The sequence below is a fragment of the Melopsittacus undulatus genome, chromosome 4 (assembly GCF_012275295.1).
Source record: "Melopsittacus undulatus isolate bMelUnd1 chromosome 4, bMelUnd1.mat.Z, whole genome shotgun sequence".
In the NCBI taxonomy this organism is placed as follows: Eukaryota; Metazoa; Chordata; class Aves; order Psittaciformes; family Psittaculidae; genus Melopsittacus; species Melopsittacus undulatus.
The window spans coordinates 53370128-53391633 of record NC_047530.1 but is presented as its reverse complement, the minus strand read 5'-3'; the positions used below and the strand labels follow the sequence as shown (position 1 = coordinate 53391633).

The 21506-nt window shown below is 38.4% G+C and overlaps 1 protein-coding gene across 1 annotated transcript in view; it reads right to left on the bottom strand.

The window, feature by feature from the left end:
- The window catches only part of SBF2 (SET binding factor 2), a 258529-nt gene that overhangs the window by 202853 nt on the left and 34170 nt on the right, over nucleotides 1–21506 (bottom strand). Inside the window, exon 2 of the mRNA XM_034062016.1 lies at nucleotides 4073–4161. Coding sequence (XP_033917907.1) covers nucleotides 4073–4161 — 89 coding nt within the window. The remainder of the gene's footprint in view (nucleotides 1–4072; nucleotides 4162–21506) is intronic.

The window sequence follows — 21506 nt, the reverse complement described above, 5'->3', positions numbered from 1 at the left end:
AAGAATGGGTAAAGCTCTCTCTACTTCGGAGAGTCAGCTTACTTCCATGAAACCTGAGGATAGTCACTTTGACTTGTATTTCATAGTAAACTGCAGATGGACTGCTATTTGTCAGTAATTTGAAGATGCTCAGATTCAAAGCTGAATTATAAAAACATTTCCTGCATTCCTCTTGAATAGCCCACAAAAGTTTCTAGCAAACTGAAGAGCATCTTGCTGCTTTTGAAGTAACAGTGAGTATGTACCATATATAATAATAACAAATATCATACCTCACTCTCAGTTATATGACACAATTCAACAAATGGTGTAAAAAAACAGTATTAAAGCCTTTAGTACCTACTGTAATTAATAATCCATTACAAAAAACTTCAGGTGTGTTTTACAGCAATTTGTAGGTGGCTCACTTAGCAAAGTTTCTGTATTCAGTTATAAACAGAACAAAGATCAAAGCTGTGAAGCCATTAAAGAAATGGCAAATGCAAGGAGTGTAAGATTAAGAAAAATCTGTTTCGGTCATTTGATGAGATGCAGACAAGTAGAAGCTCTAAGAAGATACACTGACCGAGACCTACTCACACTATCTTTCCATCAACAGAAACACGTGGCTTTGCTCAATTACCACTGATGACCAGAAGACATGAAATTTATTTACTGAGACAAATTAGAACGCTTCCATAACATTTCATAAACTATATTCCTGTTGAATTTTGGACAATAAATTTATTCCATAACTTATGTTTGTTAAACAAGACCAGAACATAGCTAACATGCTACACACATCAAAATAGAAACAATTTAATAGATTAAGCCTTCAATACAGAATATACACCAAATGTAACACTCTCAGTAAAGTTCAAAATGCAATTACATTTTATAATGACCCAATTCTCTACATATTTGTGTCAAATTAACAAAACCACAAACATTAGCAAGGCTAAAACTAAAAGTTAAAATAGGGTCATTATCTTTCCTGGATAAGATTTTCCCCAAATTACTGCCTTTCACTCAGCCAGGAGATGGTCCATTAGGTACAGTTTTTGCCATGATAGCCCATTTTTCAAAACTGGGCTTAATAAAATGAAACACATTATTTACGGTGGTTTTATTATTTAATTAGATATTACCTGCACAATTCCACCCTCTACATTATCATCACTTATGTTTCACAAATTTGATCACACAAATTCAAGCCCAAAGAGGTAGGGGGCACGCAAGGTTCAGGAAAGAGAAAAGCCCTCCACAAAAGTCTCAGAGGATTTTGTCTATTAGTTTTCAGCTGGAGCTTGGACTAATGGCATCTCTATAAGCTATGGAAATCACAAGGGGTCCAAACAGGCCCCCAAACTTTTCCATCTTAAAGGCTTGAGGGGTGGGCCTAGGTATTTTCCACTATTTCCCCACCACCATCATCCCTGTTTCATAAGATGCCATTAACAACATGAATGGGAAACACTATTAGATCATATCACCCATTAGATGCCAAGACAAATTATCTCATTCAACCTATACGATTTGGCACAAAAAAAGGTGGAGGGGGCCTAAGAGGCCCTATCTTCACTGATAATCAGCTGAAGATCCCAACGATTCATGGCAGAAGAACTAACTTTGATAGAAGACTCAAAAAAATCTCCCTTCAATCCTATTGCTAGGCATGAAAAGCTTTGGCCTTTTTTTCCTTCAAGAAAACACAGTGGAGAGAGATTAACTTGTTTTGCACAAACAAACCATGGGGTTTTTTCCATTTCAGAGAAATGAAAATCCTTCACTCAAAGGGGAGCAATTACACTTAAAGAGGATGTTAACTTGAACTACTCATAGAACTAAGTTCTATTCATAACTGTGTCTATCTTCAGTCTCACATAAGTTTGTCACCCACACTATTTTTACTTTGTCCCTTTTTTCCCTTCACAGTTCGCCTGCTACCCTCTTAATGATACTAAAGCTGCCCTCAAGATGACAAATAGAAAACGGTAACACAGGTTTTATTCTTTCCAAGAATTAGCCCTGATTCATGTTACACTTATGCAAAACCTTGTGGGAAAAAAACCCCATCCTGATAAAATCTGATTTTTATAAGTGATTTACTTTAGTACTTGATATTTGCAATATTAAAGTTTTATTACCACATTTGGAAAGCAAATCAGAATTTCACTAATTTTGCCAACTGGTCAAATAGATGTCCTTAATTTTTAAGTCATCAGATTTCATTTAACTTGGAAACTTCAAAGTCCTAATGCCTTTGCCTAACAAGTCATTTGAGAACTGATACAGAAAAGTTTTGTTCAATGAAGAAAATGAAGAAATCTTCCTTTAGAAAGGTATTTCTTTTAGTGCCAACATCCTACAATTAAACATCAGTGAGAAATAACATTTGAGTACAGATATACCACTTAGGACACTTCACTGCTTTAAGAGAAACTGTGCTCATTTATTTCATTACAACACTGGAAGTCAGACACATTACTTTCTTTGAAATAGGTAAGACTTTATGACAAAATAAATCTTAGTAAGATTCAAACTCTTGAAGCTGTTTAAGGCAAGACCAAACCGCTTAGCTCAACCACAAGAGAGAGGTTAAAAAAAACCACCCCAAAGCCTTGTCATCAAAGTTCTAAAGAACTACAACTGTGTGTGTTATATTAAAAAAGCCACTTATCTGAACTTGGTCAGCAATCATCAGGCACACGTTGGCTAGGCATGTATTAAGTAGAGAACAACCATCTAAAGCAAAAAGCAGTTGCTATACAGAGCAGTATAATGTTGTAACAGTAGTAGAAACACTTCAGAGAAAGCAGGAGCTTCCATTGTTTCAGAACAGCACCACATTGCCAAATGTAGTATTATGCAAGTGTACTGCAAGCACTGCAACTATCCATCACGTGTATCCGAAATAATGCTTACACCAGTAATTAAAGTATGGCATCCCCCCAAAACATAAGGCTTACGCTTGACTATTAAGAAATGAAAACCACACTGTTGAAGAAAACGAGCAACCAGTCGCGTACACCAGCACACAGTGAATAGCATAAACGTCTGCTACACCAGAGAGCAAGCAGTAAATACCAAGATCCCCTCCTCTCTCTTTCACTGGAGAAGACAACACATGGCCAATGGTATGTTATGACTCAGCAAGTGAGCTGAACAGTGGTTAAAAGGTATCATACTGGTAAAATCTTGCTATATTTGCTGCATATGTGTGATAAATTCAGTGAAGAGTCAGTGTATTTGTCCTCTGCAGCTGATTTTGTCCCACAGTACAAAGACTTCTATTGCAACATTTCCTACAGGCCATCTCCTTCTCCAGCTCATCCTGTCACAGAGGTTCCTAAGTTCACAGCAGTAAGAGTTTACTCTGACTTCTCAGAAACATGATGTGCAGAGTATGACCACAGCATTTCATTTCTCTACGGGATTTTTAGACCCATATGTTCAATAAATCAGTGATTCAGATGTCTGAGATACACCTTTTAATTACACAATGTATGAATCTCAATATGACATCAAGGAAGGGAAAGAAGTGGCTTTAGTGAATTTTCAGAGAGGGTATTTAAAATAGATCACTGTACACTGGCATTGTTCAGTTTACTGATTTTGTAAGCATCTATCATATCATCTGTCAAGGTCAGAATACTGGGTAGAGACTGACCATTTTAATCAAGCCAGTTTATTGGGATATCCTTCTTAATTCTCTTTAACGTACAAATACACATTTGTATTCATTTGAACATGATAATAAAAAGTCATCTGCCATCTGAAGGATGCTTATAAGAACAGTCAATGATAAACCTACTGACACAAATAACATTTACTTTAAATACACTGTTTCTAAATTAGCAGGTCTTTTTCTGTATTCTAGGAATACCTACTTAGTGGTACAGACTAGAATAAGTTATCTTCTGTTAGCCAAAATTATTATTCTTAAAGCTATTACCTATCCCCTCTACTCAACTTCTACCCATTCCCTGTCAGGTCAGATAATACAAGTAATTGCATGAAGGCAGTCTTCATGTATCTTCCAACTGTATGTGAAAAAAAATTCTAGACATTATAAAATGTAATGCAAACTTACCAACTCTATTCCCTGTGGAAAAGGAGTATCTTCCCAGTCCTTCTGAGGAAATCTTTGTATTATTTTTCCCAAGCCTTCCGTTGGTCCTGCTGAAAGATAAAATTCAATTACTTAAAGTCATCCTGGTGGAATTTAAATTGCCATAAATTTGAGATTATTTTCAGAATATACCCAGTATTAGGAAATGTTTCACAAAAAGAGGCAGAACAGGCTCCTCAAATGTATCTTGTAAGTCATATAATAAATACGATCTTAATATTCTCCGGTAGTGACACAAGCAGTCACTATATGAAATGAAGCTGCAAGCTGCATCCAGCCTATGCTCATCATGCATGTTTTCAAAGTGACAGATGATTACTGGTAATTCTGGTCCACACATAGTACAAAATTAAAAACTAATATAATGGATAATGTGATATTAAAACAGAAATCTAGCATTTGGCAACAAGTAGTCTTCAAAGAAGTCTATAGATTAAAAATGCATATCATTTATCCAAGATACTAGCTCCCTGCCAGTATTTCTAGCTTATTCCTTGGACAAATTAGCTCAGATTTTCTACAGAGAAAGACAGAGAGAAAAAACTACACAACTGACCTTTTATTTTTTCTATACTCTCTCCTTTTTTTTAAAGCTACCATGCTATAGATCAGAAGCCACAAACACTCAACTGTAGCATCCTGTTATTCTGAATGGTACAGGAACACAAACATGAAATGAGCAAACAAAACATACACGTATGCAAGGCAATCACTGAGCAGAGACAAGAGGCCCAAGTTCCTACCCCTACTAAAAAGAGAAGGCAGCAGTAGGAAAGCTGAACGGTTACTGTAAGACAGCACCCTCCCAGGCAACCAGCAGGTATATTCAAACCAAGCAAGCAGAACAATCACAGCTCTAGAAACCCACTGTATTTGCATTCCCTTAGCCAGCAAGGGGATTAACAGGAAAAACAGGGTAGATAAGGAAGCAAGTGCATATCACTGCAGGCATGGGTGCAAATCTGATTTAAAATAAAAACATACTGAAGAAATATTTTTTCTATTAAGATACACATAAAGCTTCCTAAAAGACAAAGTTGAAATTTGCAACTATTTAAAAAACTATTTTAGTTTAAAAATTAAAAAATTCTGCAATAGTAGTAGCAGTCCCTGTGTGTTGCTTCCTCTACAGACACCCAAGCAGCAGCAACACACTATTCTCCTGGCTTTAGCATAAAAACCAATTTTCAGTCTGACACAACTCAAGTCTGCTAGCACAAAGCAATTTATAAATCAATGTTGTGGTAGAAAAAAATATCCTTCTCTAAGCTTCCTGCTAATTTACAATTGGAGTTTGCCACTATCTTAAAACCCATAATAAATTTTACAAGGCATTTAGGTAGAATTAATCTGACAATTCTGTATTTTCTCTACTTTATGTATTTTTATACTTAACATTCTATGATTTTTCTTCTGAAAACAATTTAGGAGTAGATGTTCTTGGTACAATGGCCATATAAACTACACATAGTGAACTCGAAACTGCAATCTTACCCTCACAACATCACATACTGATTGTGATTCCCCAAGGCAGCATGCTGAAGAATTTGAATTAGACTGGGTTAGTTGTAGATGTGCAGCAATAAGAGATGTAATCATCAAGTTAAAAGGCAAAGGAGATACTGTATGTAAAAAGAAGCTGCAGAAGTGCTGAGAAAGCAGAGTTAGGATGCGCCAGAAACCAAGGAACAAATACAGATACGGTTACAGCAGCACTTCCTGTTAAGGAAAGAGAGCTCCATATCTATTAGACTGTAAGAACTGAATAGGGTCACCAATCATTAATTTCACTTGTTAAAGAGCAAGTGTTGCCTGTTGCCTCAAGTACTCTTACTTACACAGCATCTTCTGAATTATTACTCCTCTGCCCCTACCATTTCATCATGACATCCTTCTAAAAACAAGAGGCATTAACAGAGAGGCTTTACCAATCCTTCCTTAAACAGCTCTCAGAAGAGCAGTCACACACCCTCCCCTCCTAAGGCAGGTAAACACACTTCTGTGTTCCTCCTTTCTTCTGTAGATATCCAGTCCCTGTTTCCTTCTTCCATGTAAAAAAGCACAACAGCTACATTTTCAACTAGATACGGTAGAAATGTGTATGTATTTTGTTGCTAGCACGCCTTAAACAGCATTTAGTGTTCTATGCTCTCTTACTCTTTACGTTTGGTAACTCACTCAGAGAACTTGTCTTTCCTCCCATTCCTTTAAGTAGTCACCTACTTGATAGCCTCCACTCCTCTTTCATTCTGACAGGACTCCTACTTCACTGACTCAGTATCTGAACTTCTTCCCTTGTTGAGTTAAAGCCTCAAATCACCATTTTATCTGCTTTTCATAAATTGTTTAAACCAAATCTCTTCTCCCTCTAGTTGTTCTAAAGCTGGCAGGCAAAGCAAGGAAGAGACAGCAAACAAATGCATCCAAACAACAGTGCACACAAATGCCGTCCAAGCAGAGTAGAACTTGCGGCTGAGAGGCTAACAGCAAGAAAGGGCAGATGGACCATAGTGAACAGAGATACCAAGACTTCCTGGAAAGGAAGTATCAAAGAATTACAGCAGCAAAAAGTGGTCAGTCTCTGCTATATATAAATGCCCCAAGTTTTCTCTATGGGAAAACAGATGACAGCTTTTTTACACTGAATCCACCCCAGTTCTCGAAAGACTGAGACCTCTGACACTACCACTACATCTATAAAAGCAGCTCAAAATTTCTTCTCCTTTATTACATTTTAAAGCTACTAATCCTTCTAGTTCTCTTTTTATTACACTGCTAGAAAGACACTCCCTAGGTTACAACATTGGAACTTCTTTTAATTCAGTATTAAGAGATGTACAATTTTTTTAATGCAATTTTAATATTCACTCCTTTATGTCAAAATGTTACAAGTCTTTTTAGACTCCTTTCCTCAGAAGGACACTAATGGTGGCCACCAGTGTCAGACCTTATTGCATGTAATTCCATTTTGCTTTCAAGAAGGATTATAAGCCTCAGTAGGAATTTACCTGGAGAAAAAAAAACTATCCCTGAATATTTTCTGAAAGCCAGACTGAACTTCTTACTACCACCTGAACTTGCACTTCAGGGCATTTCTAGGATCAAAGAAAAATCATTCCAAAATATCTAATAGCTAAATGAAAGCTTCACATGCTGAGGCGATACCCTGAAATCATTATGTATAAAGTGTTCCAACGCTGTTTAGAAAAACATCAGTTCAAGGCCAGGTTGGATAGAGCCTTGGGTGATATGGTTTAGTGTGAGGTGTCCCTGCCCATGGCAGGGGGGTTGGAACTGGATGATCTTAAGGTCCTTTCCAACCCTAACTATTCTATGATTCTATGATTTTATGATTTTGCTGTTTTCTGTGAGTGTGTTATTCTTCTCTTCAAGTCAATGCCATGGTGAATCCTTCAACTAAATTTTTAGCATGGACCCTTAAATCCTTCCTACTTTCAAACTGCTTACTCCTCTATATTACCAAACACACAGTTTTGGTACAACACTCCTACATGCTTCAATTTTTTTCCTCCGGAGTACTGAAAGCAGGTAGAGGATGCTTTCAAAATTGCCTGTTAACTGGCAGCTTTATCACAGTCTAATTGAGGTCATACTTTTGAAACTAATTGAACGCCACCTCATCTAATTTGAATCTAACAATGTACTTTTAACTCTAGCAATTTATTGAGATAAGACATACATAAACTACAAACTATGCACAAACTGGTTCAGGTTGCTTCACTTCTGTTTTTGAAACATCAGTTTCAAAGCTTGCTTTCAGCAGCTGTGTCTGGCACAAGGGAGTTCCCAACCTCCTCTCATACAACTTGCACCCTGCTCTCAAAACTTGGCAATTTATGGCCAGTACAGCTATCCCTGATTTTTCCATCTTAGAGGCCACTGTTGGGAAAACACTCTGGAAAAAAGAAACACATTCCATCTACCTCTAGTTCAAGTGCCACTGATTTGGTTTCCAAGTTTTCAAAATCATTACAAAGGGAAACTTCTGAACAGGAGCCACAAGAACATTCCAGATATTAAACAAAGTTAAGGACCAGACCAATTAAGATGAATCTTCAGAAAGATCAAAGTTGGAAAAAATAGCTTATGGAAGGATGCATGAAGAATACGCCATCAAAATAAAACGTTCTGAAGAACAAATAAGAATGTTGATAGTTCTGTATCAAAGATATGAGCATCAGAAGAAGAAAAAAAGGGGAACAATAAATATTCACATTCAGCAGATACGAATAAAAAATGTGAGTAAAAAAACTTAAAAATCCCCAAAACAAGCACCGTTAATCCTTCCACACAGAAATCCTGTGATAGAGATTTACAAATCTACTTATAATGCCTAAAATATAACTAGTTCACATGGCTTCTTAAATTGTATAAACTACATGGGATAGATGGGAAATAGTTTCTTCCATCCAGAATTCGGTTTGCTTTCAGGCAGGGGAGAGGGAAGATTTTGTCCTTTGTTGTTTGGTTTGTTTGGGTTTTTTTAATGTATCTGCACTCTTTTTAAATCAGTGTAGTTCTTCAAAATCTCAGTTTTATATGTTTCCAATTACAAAGTAAAATTCACTGCAATTTGATAAATAAAATAAATAAAAACATTATTTTCAAGTACACAAGTTACTCATCTGCAAGTTGCATTCTTTGTGAAAAGTTTAGACCAGGAACACTCAAAACAATCTTCATTCCACAGGCAGTGAGGACCTGGCCTGCTCTTACCAGAAGCAGCATCTTACGTTGATTATAAGTTTACCTTAACACAGAAATTTACATTTATTCCTTACACAGAAGCAAAACGATAGAAAAGGTCTGTCTTATGACCCTACTGCTTTACATGAATGCATATACAAAGTAACTCGCTTAATACTGCTACATAAGATTAAAACCTGTGCAAGAGAAGACTTAGTAGCTGCACTCCCATTTAATCATAGAATCATAGAACAGTTGGAATAGGGTTGGAAAGGACCTTAAGATCATCCAGTTCCAACCCCCCTGCCATGGGCAGGGACACCTCACACTAAACCATATCACCCAAGGCTTCATCCAACCTGGTCTTGAACACTGCCAGGGATGAAGCATTCACAGCCTCCCTGGGCAACCCATTCCAGTGCCTCACCACCCTCACAGTAAAGAACTTCCTCCTTATAACCAATCTAAACCTCTGCTGTTTAAGTTTCAACCCATTACCCCTTGTCCTATCACTACAGTCCCTAATGAATAGTCCCTCCCCAGCATCCCTGTAGGCCCCCTTCAGATACTGGAAGGCTGCTATGAGGTCTCCACGCAGCCTTCTCTTCTCCAGGCTGAACAGCCCCAACTTTCTCAGCCTGTCTTCATATGTGAAATGCTCCAGTCCCCTGATCATCCTCGTGGCCTCCTCTAGACTTCTAACAGTTCCATGTCCTTTTTATGTTGAGGGCACCAGAACTGCACACAATACTCCAAGCAAGGTCTCACAAGAGCAGAGTAGAGCGGCAGGATCACCTCCTTGATAAACCCAATTCAGTACAGTATGCTCATCACTTTTTTCCAATACTTTATTGTGTAAGTACTGTTGACTCTCTGTTGGTGTTTTTCAATCCAACTATTTAAATAACAGTAGAATTGTAGTAAGTCCCTAAATACTATGGCTTGGAGTAAAGGGGTGTCAACGCTATCTGTCTTCAACTGACTACATAAAAGCCATTCATCTTTCAGCAGAGCAGTTACGTCTGAAGACAACAGATTATTCAAGAGGTGGCTACAACTCAGCACTTAAGCAATTCCACATTCTCAACTGGTTTAGCATAACAAGCAGAAAGAAAAAAAAGATCAGCTCATGCGATTTCAGCAACAGCTATCATTTCTTTCAATATAAGCTACTGATAACTACTGACAGCCTTAAAATAATACCAAGGCCACATATGTTAACATTGTTAAATCAGGTTTCATTCATATCTTTTTTAATGGTTTTTCAAGCACAGAGGTTGTTGGGTGTTTTAAATTCTTCTGACCAAGTATCTGAAAGCATGTTTAATCAATAATACAAAATTTTATTATATGTAAAGGAGCCTATCATAATTACTGAACAAAATTTCAAGACCTCCATTCAAGATCAAATTAGAAAATCTAAACCAGGAAGGCAGGGAGGAGAGAGAACACTTACATGTACAATTCTGCTCTTCTAGTAAAGCCTATGGCTTCAGTATTCACTTAATGTATCCACTGGTCTCCTCTACTTTGTATAATGGGTACAGCTACTCTGAGTTTAATATGGACTGAGACTCAATACTTCAGGTGGGTTTCAAAAGCGAATACATTTGACATTGTGACAGACTGACATTTCCTATTCCATTATATTGTACAGCTCACTTGGTTAAACCAGAGGTGAGTATCTCAGTAACTTCTATCTCATTCTGATCTCTACTGCTTCCACTGGACAAGTAACAGCTTCACCTATTTCTTCTGATACAAAAATAGAATAAGGTAATTAGATTTTTCATTAGTAAGTTTCAGACGCCAACCACTTTCCCTCCACTCTGCATCTATCTTTTCCCAAGTCTTCTTTGAAACCCCTTTTATTAATCCTTAACACTAGAAGGACATTTCTTCATCAGTTGAGTAAAATTCCTATTAACTAAATCAAATTAACCAAATGTGAAACCACTTTTAAAGCACACACACACACCCCAAATAGCCAGTGAACAGTAACCTCCACAGTTAGTGCCTGCCAGTACATTTTACAGATCATAGTTCTACTAAGATTTCAGAGGTTTTGCTCTTCATTCCGCTCCCTTTATTAAGACTGACTTACCCACATTGTTAAAATATTGCAGCAATATATTGAAATATTTTGAAAGCTGTAACTTTACACTTAGAGCAATGAACTGCAATTTCATTTTCATGAAGGGTGCCAGGGGGTAATAATAATTGTTATCATCCAATAGTATCTTTACCTTTAAGATAGATTAACTCTTTAATCCATTAAGAATCTAAACTGACCTCACAGTAAATCAGGCTTCAAACTTCTAGACATTACATCCTTGTCCAAGTACAATCCATACACATACTGAATTTGCCCAAGACCAAAACTGAAGTTTCAGCCTGAAAGAATGCTCAATGAGTAATCTGTATTGTAAGCTACAAAGGAAAAAGCAACTTTTCTCCCCAGCTAGCCTCATGTGATCTTCTCTCTTCTTCCCCTTTTCCCATCCTTTTCTTTAAACAATACAAACATGCAACACATTAAAATTTTGCCATAATTTGCTGTTTCCTGAACCCTAGTCCCCTAAACTCCCTTCTTACATAAATCCTTCCCTTGAAAGGTCACATGCCATCTCTTGCTTGCCCTTGAAATTCCAGAAGCAAGCTGCTAATGCAACTTACATTCCAAATTAATGAGAACGGTGATAAACTGCCTTTTCATTTACAAACCCCTGATAAAAATACATCTGAGCTGTAAGTAGTTTTAATCATACATGGAAAGCCTTGAATATAAGCACTTTGTTGATCTGCTACAAAAGAGACAATTTTCAGGTCTGCACAGAAGAAACACTACAGATCACAGATCAAGAACATCAGTAATTATGCCACTTAAAATACTTTAAAACTACCATTATAGAGCCTGCATGTAAAGTTAATAAGTAAATAATTTAAAGTATTCAGAAGTACAACTTTACATGTTCAAAGTTAGAAACAGACTGTCAGTGTGAAAGATACAGAGACACAGGTGGCAGAGTACAGTACCGCTTTATCCTGTCAAAACAGCATCTTGTGTTAGAGACTTCACTAAAACCTGCTGTAAAGTCCTTTGCATATCAAAGTTCTCAAGCAATCTGAAACAGCAGAAGTTCTAAACTACCAAGGACTGGTCAGCCTGGAGAAGGCTCCAGGGACACCTTAAGAGCAGCTTCCAGTGCCTAAAGGGGCCGACAAGATATCTGGAGAGGGGCATTTTACAAGGACATGTAGTGACAGAACAAGGGGGAATGTCTTTAACCTGAAAGAGGGCAATTTAGATTAGACATTAGGAAAAAATTCTTCACTATAGGAGTAGTGAAGCACTGGCACAGGGTGCCCAGAGCAGCTGTGGCTGCCCCATCCCTGGCAGCGTTCAAGGCCAGGCTGGATGGTGTCCCTGCCCATGGCATGGGGGGTTAGAACTAGATTATCTTTAAGGTCCCTTCTGACATAAACCACTCTAGGATTCTTGTCACTGTTTAGGATTTTGGAAACTCTCTTCACGGAAGAGAGAAGACAATTCCCATTCCATCTTAGGCCTCTGTTTGTAAAAGGGAACAGATGTGTACCTAAGGTCTCCCCTACCTTGAAACAAATCATTACAGAAATCCTAATGCCAGAAGACAGAAAATACTACAAAAGATATTCCCGTTTTAATTCAGTCCCTATACAGAAGTCAAGAGCAAGAACTGAACAAGAGACCAAAGGAGAAATAACACTGAATGCCTGGAAAGAAAAATATTTCTTTGATAGACATAAAACACACAGCATGAAGTTCTGAAAAATTCTGCTCAACCTCATTATAGCAAACACAGGCTACGTGCTTCCTAATGTCTAAAGTAGCTTGAACACAGACATTTACATAAAAAACTTCTAACTGATATATTCAAAAGACTTTTCTGCAGCCCAACAGCTACAAAAGGTTAAACAAGATGTTGGTACTTTCAGGAAGACAGAGTGAAGACAGGCTTCCCACAATGATCACAGACACTATTTGTACAACTGGCAAAATTCACAGTCAGTTCATCTTAATCAAGTCAAAGAAATGCATGCTACAATCTTGGGAATTTGAACGACAGACGTTCCAGAGGCTTGCCATATCATCAAGGATTCAACAAATAACAGGATAAGAGGATCCTCAAGCCCTTTTCTTTGTAAACAGGAAAAAGTTTTGAACTTGGAAAACAAAACAGTGTTTCAACCCTACCCCAAATACACAAGCACTGCTAGTGAGGACTACCTGAAATACTTGGATGGTCCAAATTCCTGAATGCTCCAATATTTATTTGATTCTGATACTTTTCTATTTTGCAGAGCCATTAACCCATCCTACACAGAAATGAAGGAAGCATAGGGGAAGTGCTCTATTCCCCCAAAGGATGTACAAGAAACATATGTTTCTGCTGAAAGAAGATTAGCAACTTCTACTCAGTTAAAATACCTCTAGAATAGGTTTGAAAGGTCAGGAAAAAAAATAAAAATCAGATTTAAGGATGATCTTCATCCGCTGAATTTGTATCAATGCAAAGCAAAACAAAAATGGATAAATGCCATAAAAAATGGAAGAGGGAGGAAATCAGAGAAAAGGGAAGCAACGGCAAAATGAAGAGGAAAAAGAAAGAATAAATAGGGATTCATCACCACCACAGGTTAGTTGAATTATTTACCTACTGCAATGATGTCCCTCTAATACTGCTCAGTATCAGGCACAACAGCACTGACTGATGGTGCACACAGTGATTTGATCAGCCAGGAATCCACCAGCTTCTAGCCCCTCTGAAGAGTCACACACCAAACAACACCACATCAGTATTATAGCTGAAAAACTGTTAGTCGTGTCTCATTCTGAAATCTGTGATTAAGACCAAAAACTCAGTGACCAATGTAATGACCCACTGACATTTCTGAATTGCAAGTTCTGTAAAATGTTATTTCTTTTTGCTGCTGTTACATCTACTGTAACAAAGCTGGTAACGGATCTGGAGGATGTCTTTTAAGGAACAGCTGAGGGAACTGGGGTTGTTTAGCCTAGAGAAGAGAAGGCTCAGGGGTGACCTTATTGCTCTCTACAACTACATGAAATGAGGTTGTAATGAGGTGGGGGGCATTCTCTTCTCCCAAGTAACAAGCAATAGGACAAGAGGTAACAGCCTCAAGCTTCAACAGGGGAGGCTTAGATTAGGAAAAATTTCCTTACAGAGAGGATGATCAGGTATGGGAACAGGATGCCCAGGGCAGTGGTGGAATCACCATCACTGGAAGTGTTCAAAAACCATGTACATGGCCCTTAGTGACATGGCTTAGTGATGGACTTGGCAGTCCTGGGGTTAAGGTTGGACTTGATGATCTTAAAAGTCTTTTCCAACCTAGTTGACCCTATGATTTGACGACCCCCTGGAAGAATTTCTGCAGTAACATGAGATGTCCTTCAAAAATATTTTTGTACTGGGACCTACAAAAACGGCGTTTACTATTGAAGAACCCTTCAGTACCATCATCCTCCACCTTCCACTAGGGTTCCAATTCTCCCAAAATTTTATGTGGGTACAGTGAGCACAGCTTGGCTGTAACTGCTGGATCTCAGAACTCTTTCTTCCAAACTGAAGTTGGAAGAAACTGGAATTTCTGGACACATATTGTTATTTTTGCTGGGGGGACAGTAATATGGCTTTGCAAAAGTCTTAAAAGGCAATAACAGACAAAAGAAAACAACAGTGAATCTTATATAATTTTCAAGTTATTCCCTATTCAACAGTTGACATAATATCCAAGAAACTGGAAAAAAGCTTGGGAGGCTGGCAGGGAGAAAGTTTCCTGCTCACCAACAATTCCCCTTCTTGTTTGCAAACAAATCACTTTTGCCAGCTTCTGGATAGGAAGGGAAGAACAGACTTCAAAATAAACACTCTATGTTAAATAAACATTCTTTTGAACCCACCAAACTGAACAAGACTTCCCAGCTGTCTTGGGGGGGAAAAAAATGATTATTTATTTTCAAGGAAGGTATAAAAATTAAGATGACAAAACTGTATCAGCTCTGTACCCTGAATCAATGTCAGAGTGCCTCAGACTGCTCGCAAAAAGAAAGGAAATCTAGGCAGCTTCTCAGTTCTAACAAAGAACGTATATTGCTTTGTTTCAGAAATAACACTGCCCTGTTTATTAAATCTGATTTCTATTTTCAGCAAATTATCTTCCACCAACAATCACCTTTTGATTTATCTTTAACTGATAAACCCAATAATTAAAAACAAAGCTCCACTTTGGAATTTTCCTTTGAAATTTCTGGATGAGGAAAGGAACAAGTAGCCCTGTGAGCAACAAGCTACTGAGGCTTGAATTACTAAAGAGCACAGTCCCACTCATTAGAATCTCAGTCTAACAAGGTCTGAGCACTGATGTTTATCTCATCTGTAACATCTGTTCCACAGTAGTCTGGTAGGCAACAACATTTTTATTGTACTGTCAGCTTTTTCTAACTTTGAATGCTTTTATAGTTCTCCTATTGGACTGATTATTTCCAGAAACCTAGTCAGAACTCAGTTCTTGCAGCATCTTCTGAACTGCTAGCTCTTTGGCTTTAACAGGATATCTTCACCTTTCCCCAGCTGGTTTCCCAAAGAAATGAGGCTTACACAGTGGATGTTAAGTCTTTCTCTCCACTCCCTTCAGCTTTTAGCTACAAACATACTTACAATAAAAACAGGAATACCTGAAATACATTAATAGGATGAAGTTACTATTAAACTGCAACCACCATAACACCTACTATTATTCTAAGATGCAGGTAGGGAAAGTATTTTGCAGAAACAGTGTCATGAGTTCAAGAAATGCTCCTAAAACTAATTCATGTTTACGAGAATATTACTAGATACAGCCTATTTGACAGAATAAGGTTAGTACTAGTTGGACATAGAGGGTGGAATAATCATACATAAAGTTTGGGGTTGGGTCTCCTTTTGTAAAAGATGTATAAACTCTTGGACAAAGACTTCTTTCTAATGAAAACAATGAGACTTCCCTTGAAGCACACATTTGTATCTAATGGTCTGAACAACTGGTTTCATTTGAGGGATGGAGCCACAGAGCTCAAATTCAGTCTAAAAGCAAAAAGCTCCGAAACAAGTTATCAAAAACAGTGATTCAGAACAGCCTTCTGAAGTGAAAGACAAAGATTTCACACCTACTGCACTGCTAAATGAGAAGTGGAAACAATGCAAATATGGGTGTCCCTAAACACACATAAAATTATATGCTTTCCCTGTTTAAGAGATTCATAGCCAGCCACTAAGAGGAACACTTTCTTTGTTTTCTCCAAAATTACAGCGGTTTGTGTAACATCATTTAAGACCAGAAGGTCTTCAAACAAATACTCAGATCGCATGAGGAACCTTATCCCTACCACAGTCTATCTTTGAAAAAGATAAAATTAGATTACCAGTGCAAATTACCACCTGAAAATTTCGCTGATGAGGAAAACTGTCACTGTACAAGACCAAATGTATCTTCTCAAGCATTGACTTGTTTCAAAGGCACCAGGGAGTCGGATGTATCTAATTAGCAGGGAATGCAATGTTGCAAAAGAGTAAGCAAAACACTTCCCAGAGCTGGCTGATAACTTTAGTTCAATGTAGGGCTGCTCACCAACATAGAGACCATGTAAGTGAGTAGAGATTACATTTTTTGGGACAGAAAGAAGATTCTGCACTGATTTTCCATCCCATGAGGAACAGCAAATAGAGCATTAGAACGTAGTTCTAGCTATACCAAGTTCATGTATTTGAAGTAGATGTTTGAACTCTATCTGTATTCAGTGAAAGATTAATCTTCACTACAAATCACTTTTTTCACTTTTAAACTGAATACATTCTATCTTTCTCTACTTTTAAAGTAAACTGACCTGTGTAAAGAACATAGGTGTGAAAGAAACAGTTACAGGTTTACACAACTTCATGTATCTGACCTCCAAGCAAAAATACTGACATAAACAGCCACAGCTTTTCAAGTTATTTTGTGAATGTTTTCTAAATATTATGACAAAACATTTTGCAGCTATCTGTAATGTACAAAAAGCTTGTAAGAAAAGGGGCTTTCCTTTTAAAAAAAGTCAACAAAACACAAATTAATGTTTTAAAGCCAAGCCATTTGTCATTACTTAGATCTTTAATTCTTATGTAAATTACCTGAAAGATTACTCACACGTCCTAAAATGCTGGCTCTTTGTACAGAGTTAAATTATATTAGCTAATATCCTTGAAGATCAGTTTGCTAATGAGGTAGACCTGCATGATCTGTTTTCTTAACAACATTATTGGTCTGATGCTACTGCCAAACCTGAGCAAATAAAGTACACTTACTATAGTAACAAATAACCAGAGGTTCATCTAACTCTTCTACCAGGTAGAGAGGTACAACTCACATCATCCATTATAATCATCCTCTCTTCGGTCAACATACTACACAGAACTCACTACACTACTCCATTTCACATAAAAATCTCAACTGAAAACTGTATTACCTGCTTCCTATAGGAATAATCTTATCCATCACATACAAGTTCCTTAATGGGAGGCAGGAGAAGAAATGCAAGAGCATGCTGGTTTAAATACAGAAAGTAAAAATATACTGTTCAGATTTAATATGCAATGCTTAAGACACTCATAAATAAGGAGGAACTACAAGTTAATGTCCCTCAGCTTTTCCCCAGATTAGCCTGACCTTACAGACTTGAGCAGGTGAGATCTTGTCAGGTAACATGCACACAGATCCAACTTTGGTTACTGCATTTTTTGTTACAGAAACAGAATCATTCCAGCTTCAGATTTGAAGGTTTTTAATTTTGGCAACTGTGTCAGGAACTGACACTTTATAAAAGAGTAGCATCCATACTGTCCACTACTACAGCTCCTAAAAAGAACAGTTCTATTTCAGAATCTGACAATGATTACTCCTGTGCTGATTGAGCTGCTCCATTAGCATGATACAAACCACTTATCCTATACCAACTGCAGTTTTTGCCCTGACTCTCAGTGCAGAAAACAGGGTACATATAGCATGGCTGCATCATGCAATGTAAGAACATGTGTAGCACCGGCCTATATTATCATGGGTGACTCACAGAGGGGGGAAACAAATAGCTTGCCTCCCAGTTCTTATTTCACCTACTGAATGCATCATTATCCTGGACCATTAAATTGAAACACAGACTGATTAGATTTCAAAGATTTTGCCTACTGTTTCCTCTTCAGCCTGACAGCTGTACTGAAAAACATTTTTCTTGTGCCAGATGTCAGAAAAACAAACTTAATGCTCCAACTTAGAAAATACTTTCCATAATCATACCACAACACTTCCAATAAAGGAGTTCACTATTTTTGGTTACTATGGTGACAGACAACCTGTCAAAACAGGGACATCCCCATTTTGTATTCAGTGAAGCACTTATTGCTCAAAACCACAAGTAAGTGACAAAGCTATAAATGGAACACCCATACAGCTACTTTATGCCTGAGTGAAATGTCTCCACTAAGGGATTTAAGTTCCTGTGCCTCCACACAGATAAACTCATAAAAGTCATTTTGATGAAGTAGTAGTATTGCCACACAAAACAATCCTTACCATAACCTGTTCTCAGCTATAGCCTAAAAATGGACATTCTTTAAACTTTAACAGATAAATCTCTTTAGTTTTGTGGTATTCTGTCCTGGGGTCAGCAGTAGCAGTCATTTTTCTCCTTCCTAGTAGCTGGTGCAGTGCTGTGTTTTTGACTTTCAGCCTGGGAACAGCACTGATAACACTGATGCTTTTAGTTGTCGCTCAGTAATGTTTACTCTGACTAAGGACTTTCTGAGTCTCATGCTCTGACAGGGAGGAGGGGAAGCCAGGAGGAAGCAGAAACAGGATGCCTGACCCAAACTAACCAAAGAGGTATTCCATACCACAGCACATTATGCCCACTATATAAACTGGGGGCAGTTACCTGGAAGAGCTAGAACACTGCTGGGCTGGGCTAGGTATTGGTCGGTGGGTGGTAAGCGGTTGTATTCTCTTCCCTTGTTATTTCCCTTATCGTTATTATTATTGGTGGTAGCAGCAGTGGTTTGTGTTATACCTTAGTTTTGGACTGTTCTTCTCTCAACCTGTGGGAGATACATTCTTTTAATTCTCCTCCCCATCCCTTTGGGAGCAGGGAGAGGAAAGGGGGGGGGCGGACGGGGGGGGACAGTGAGCGAGCGACTGCATGGTTCTGGGTTACCAGCTGGGCTTAAACCACAACATAGTCTTATGTAGCCCACATACAGAACATCATCTTAACATAGTAGTGAGAAGAATTCAATGGTATGAAAGGCACTAGATGGTGATCCTCCAAGAGCATCTTTGGTTGTACAGCAGTTTTGAAGAAAACATAAGCCAAGAACACCCTTTTATGTGCTTCAGAAGCTCTGCCCCAGCATACATTAGATAACATAATATGAATTCTAACTCACAGAAAGCATCGCAATTCAGTTACCTGAGACAGAAAAAGGCAGATTACTGAGATCGAAACAGACTACTACATTTCACCCGTAACAGGAAACAACAGGGACAGAATATCACTACAAGAATTTTATTTAGCAAGAATCAAAACCTGAGTGACATGGTGCTCACAGAGAGCTGAATACCTTGTCACCTGAGAGTGGAGAACATTCTAACACATAATGCAAAATGCATTCAAACACCCTTGATAAATAAGGTGCATATACGTATGTGAAAGACACCAAGGCTAATCAGGGCCTTGAATTTTCTCTACCTTTCACAAAAGACAAAAATTGCAGAAGGTACAAGTATCAAAGTCTTCTCACCTATATATGTATATTAAGGGGAGAAAAAACAAAACACCAAAAAACAAACCCCAAACCAGAAACAAACAACAGCGACATTCCTTGCCTGTCTTTGGGCTAGAAAGACTCAAAGATGATGGAAACTGAAAAACCTTAAGTATGATCAGACACTCTGGTGTAATTAGGAGCACATCCAGGCAAGTTTGGCTACAAAGCAGAAGAGCTTCCAGTTGCAGGATGAAGGAAACAGATAGATTCCCCACTTACAAGTAATTCTTGCTAGTAATTAGAATACTATATCTGCTGCTCATGGTTTAGAAGCAAGATACCTCAAATTTGCATACCAGCATTTGAAGCCGCACATGGGTAAACTACTGACAGGTGAATCTCCATGTACCTATCCCCAAAATATAAATTTGCTTATTAAAAGAGAAATTACCCTGCATCATGTTACCTGCCAATCCAGTAATAGGCAGTGAAATTGCCCATCATACCTAAGCTCTCAATCATTTCCAAGACTCCAGAGCCCTAGAACATCGATGTAAAACATTTTCTAACCAAACCCATAACTCTTGCATAACATGACAGCGGAAAAGATCTTTCCAGCTCCCATGGAACACTTCTAATACCACTTTCTTGGAGTATTCGGGGAAGTACAAGCAAATCTGAGCAGTGCTGACCACTCACCAAAGGAATGACTTCCAGGAAGACCAACAGTTCCTGATACTTCAAGTCATCTGAGGTAACATTTGATGCAATGAGTCATGCAAGATAAATAGGTCTTCTGTCTTAGGAGGAAGACATACTGATTTACCATAGTGGTTAGCCAAGTATGTAATTGCAGAACCAAACATAAGGACTTAAACTTCTATAGGAAGTAGACCCCTTCTCACTAAAGATTCAAGAATAACTCCTGTTACTCCACAACATGGATTGGTACATTGTTCAGCTTTGGCACAACACCTACCTCCACAGACTAATATCATCTAGGTCTCTTAATAAACAGAGACAGCCTGAAGACAACTTGCAGTAAGAAGCAATTCTGTCTGGTTTCAGTGGACAGGAAGTCAAAGAACAGCTTGTTCACTGCAGGAAAACAGTGTGAAATAATCTGATAGTCCAACTGCACTGGGGCAAAGCCCAGCTGCTCTGAGGCAAAAGAACAAATGCCTTTGCTGAAAGCAGCCTTGTGCTTCAAATGCTTGCTTCTGAACCTGAAAGGCTTAGCCAAGAAGATTCACTTCCTTAAAAGCTGGTATTCTCTATGTGCGCTCATAGCTCAGAAAGCTGAACGTATCCTGGGCTACATCAAAAGGAGCGCAACCAGCAGGTCAAAGGAGGTGATTCTGCCCCTCTACTCTGCTCTTGTGAGACCCCTCTTGGAGTATTGTGTGCAGTTCTGGTGTCCTCAACATAAAAAGGACATGGAACTGTTGGAACAAGTCCAGAGGAGGCCACGAGGATGATCAGGGGACTGGAGCACCTCCTGTATGAAGACAGGCTGAGAAAGTTGGGGCTGTTCAGCCTGGAGAAGAGAAGGCTGCGTGGAGACCTCATAGCAGCCTTCCAGTATCTGAAGGGGGCCTATAAGGATGCTGATGAGAGACTATTCATTAGGGACTGTAGTGATAGGATAAGGTTTAATGGGTAAAAACTTGAACAGGGGAAGTTTAGATTGGATCTAAGGAAGAAATTCTTTACTGTTAGGGTGGTGAGGCACTGGAATGGGTTGCCCAAGGAAGCTGTGAATGCTCCATCCCTGGTGGTATTCAAGGCCAGGTTGGATAGAGCCTTAGGTAACATGGTTTAGTGTGAGGTGTCCCTGCCCATGGCAGGGG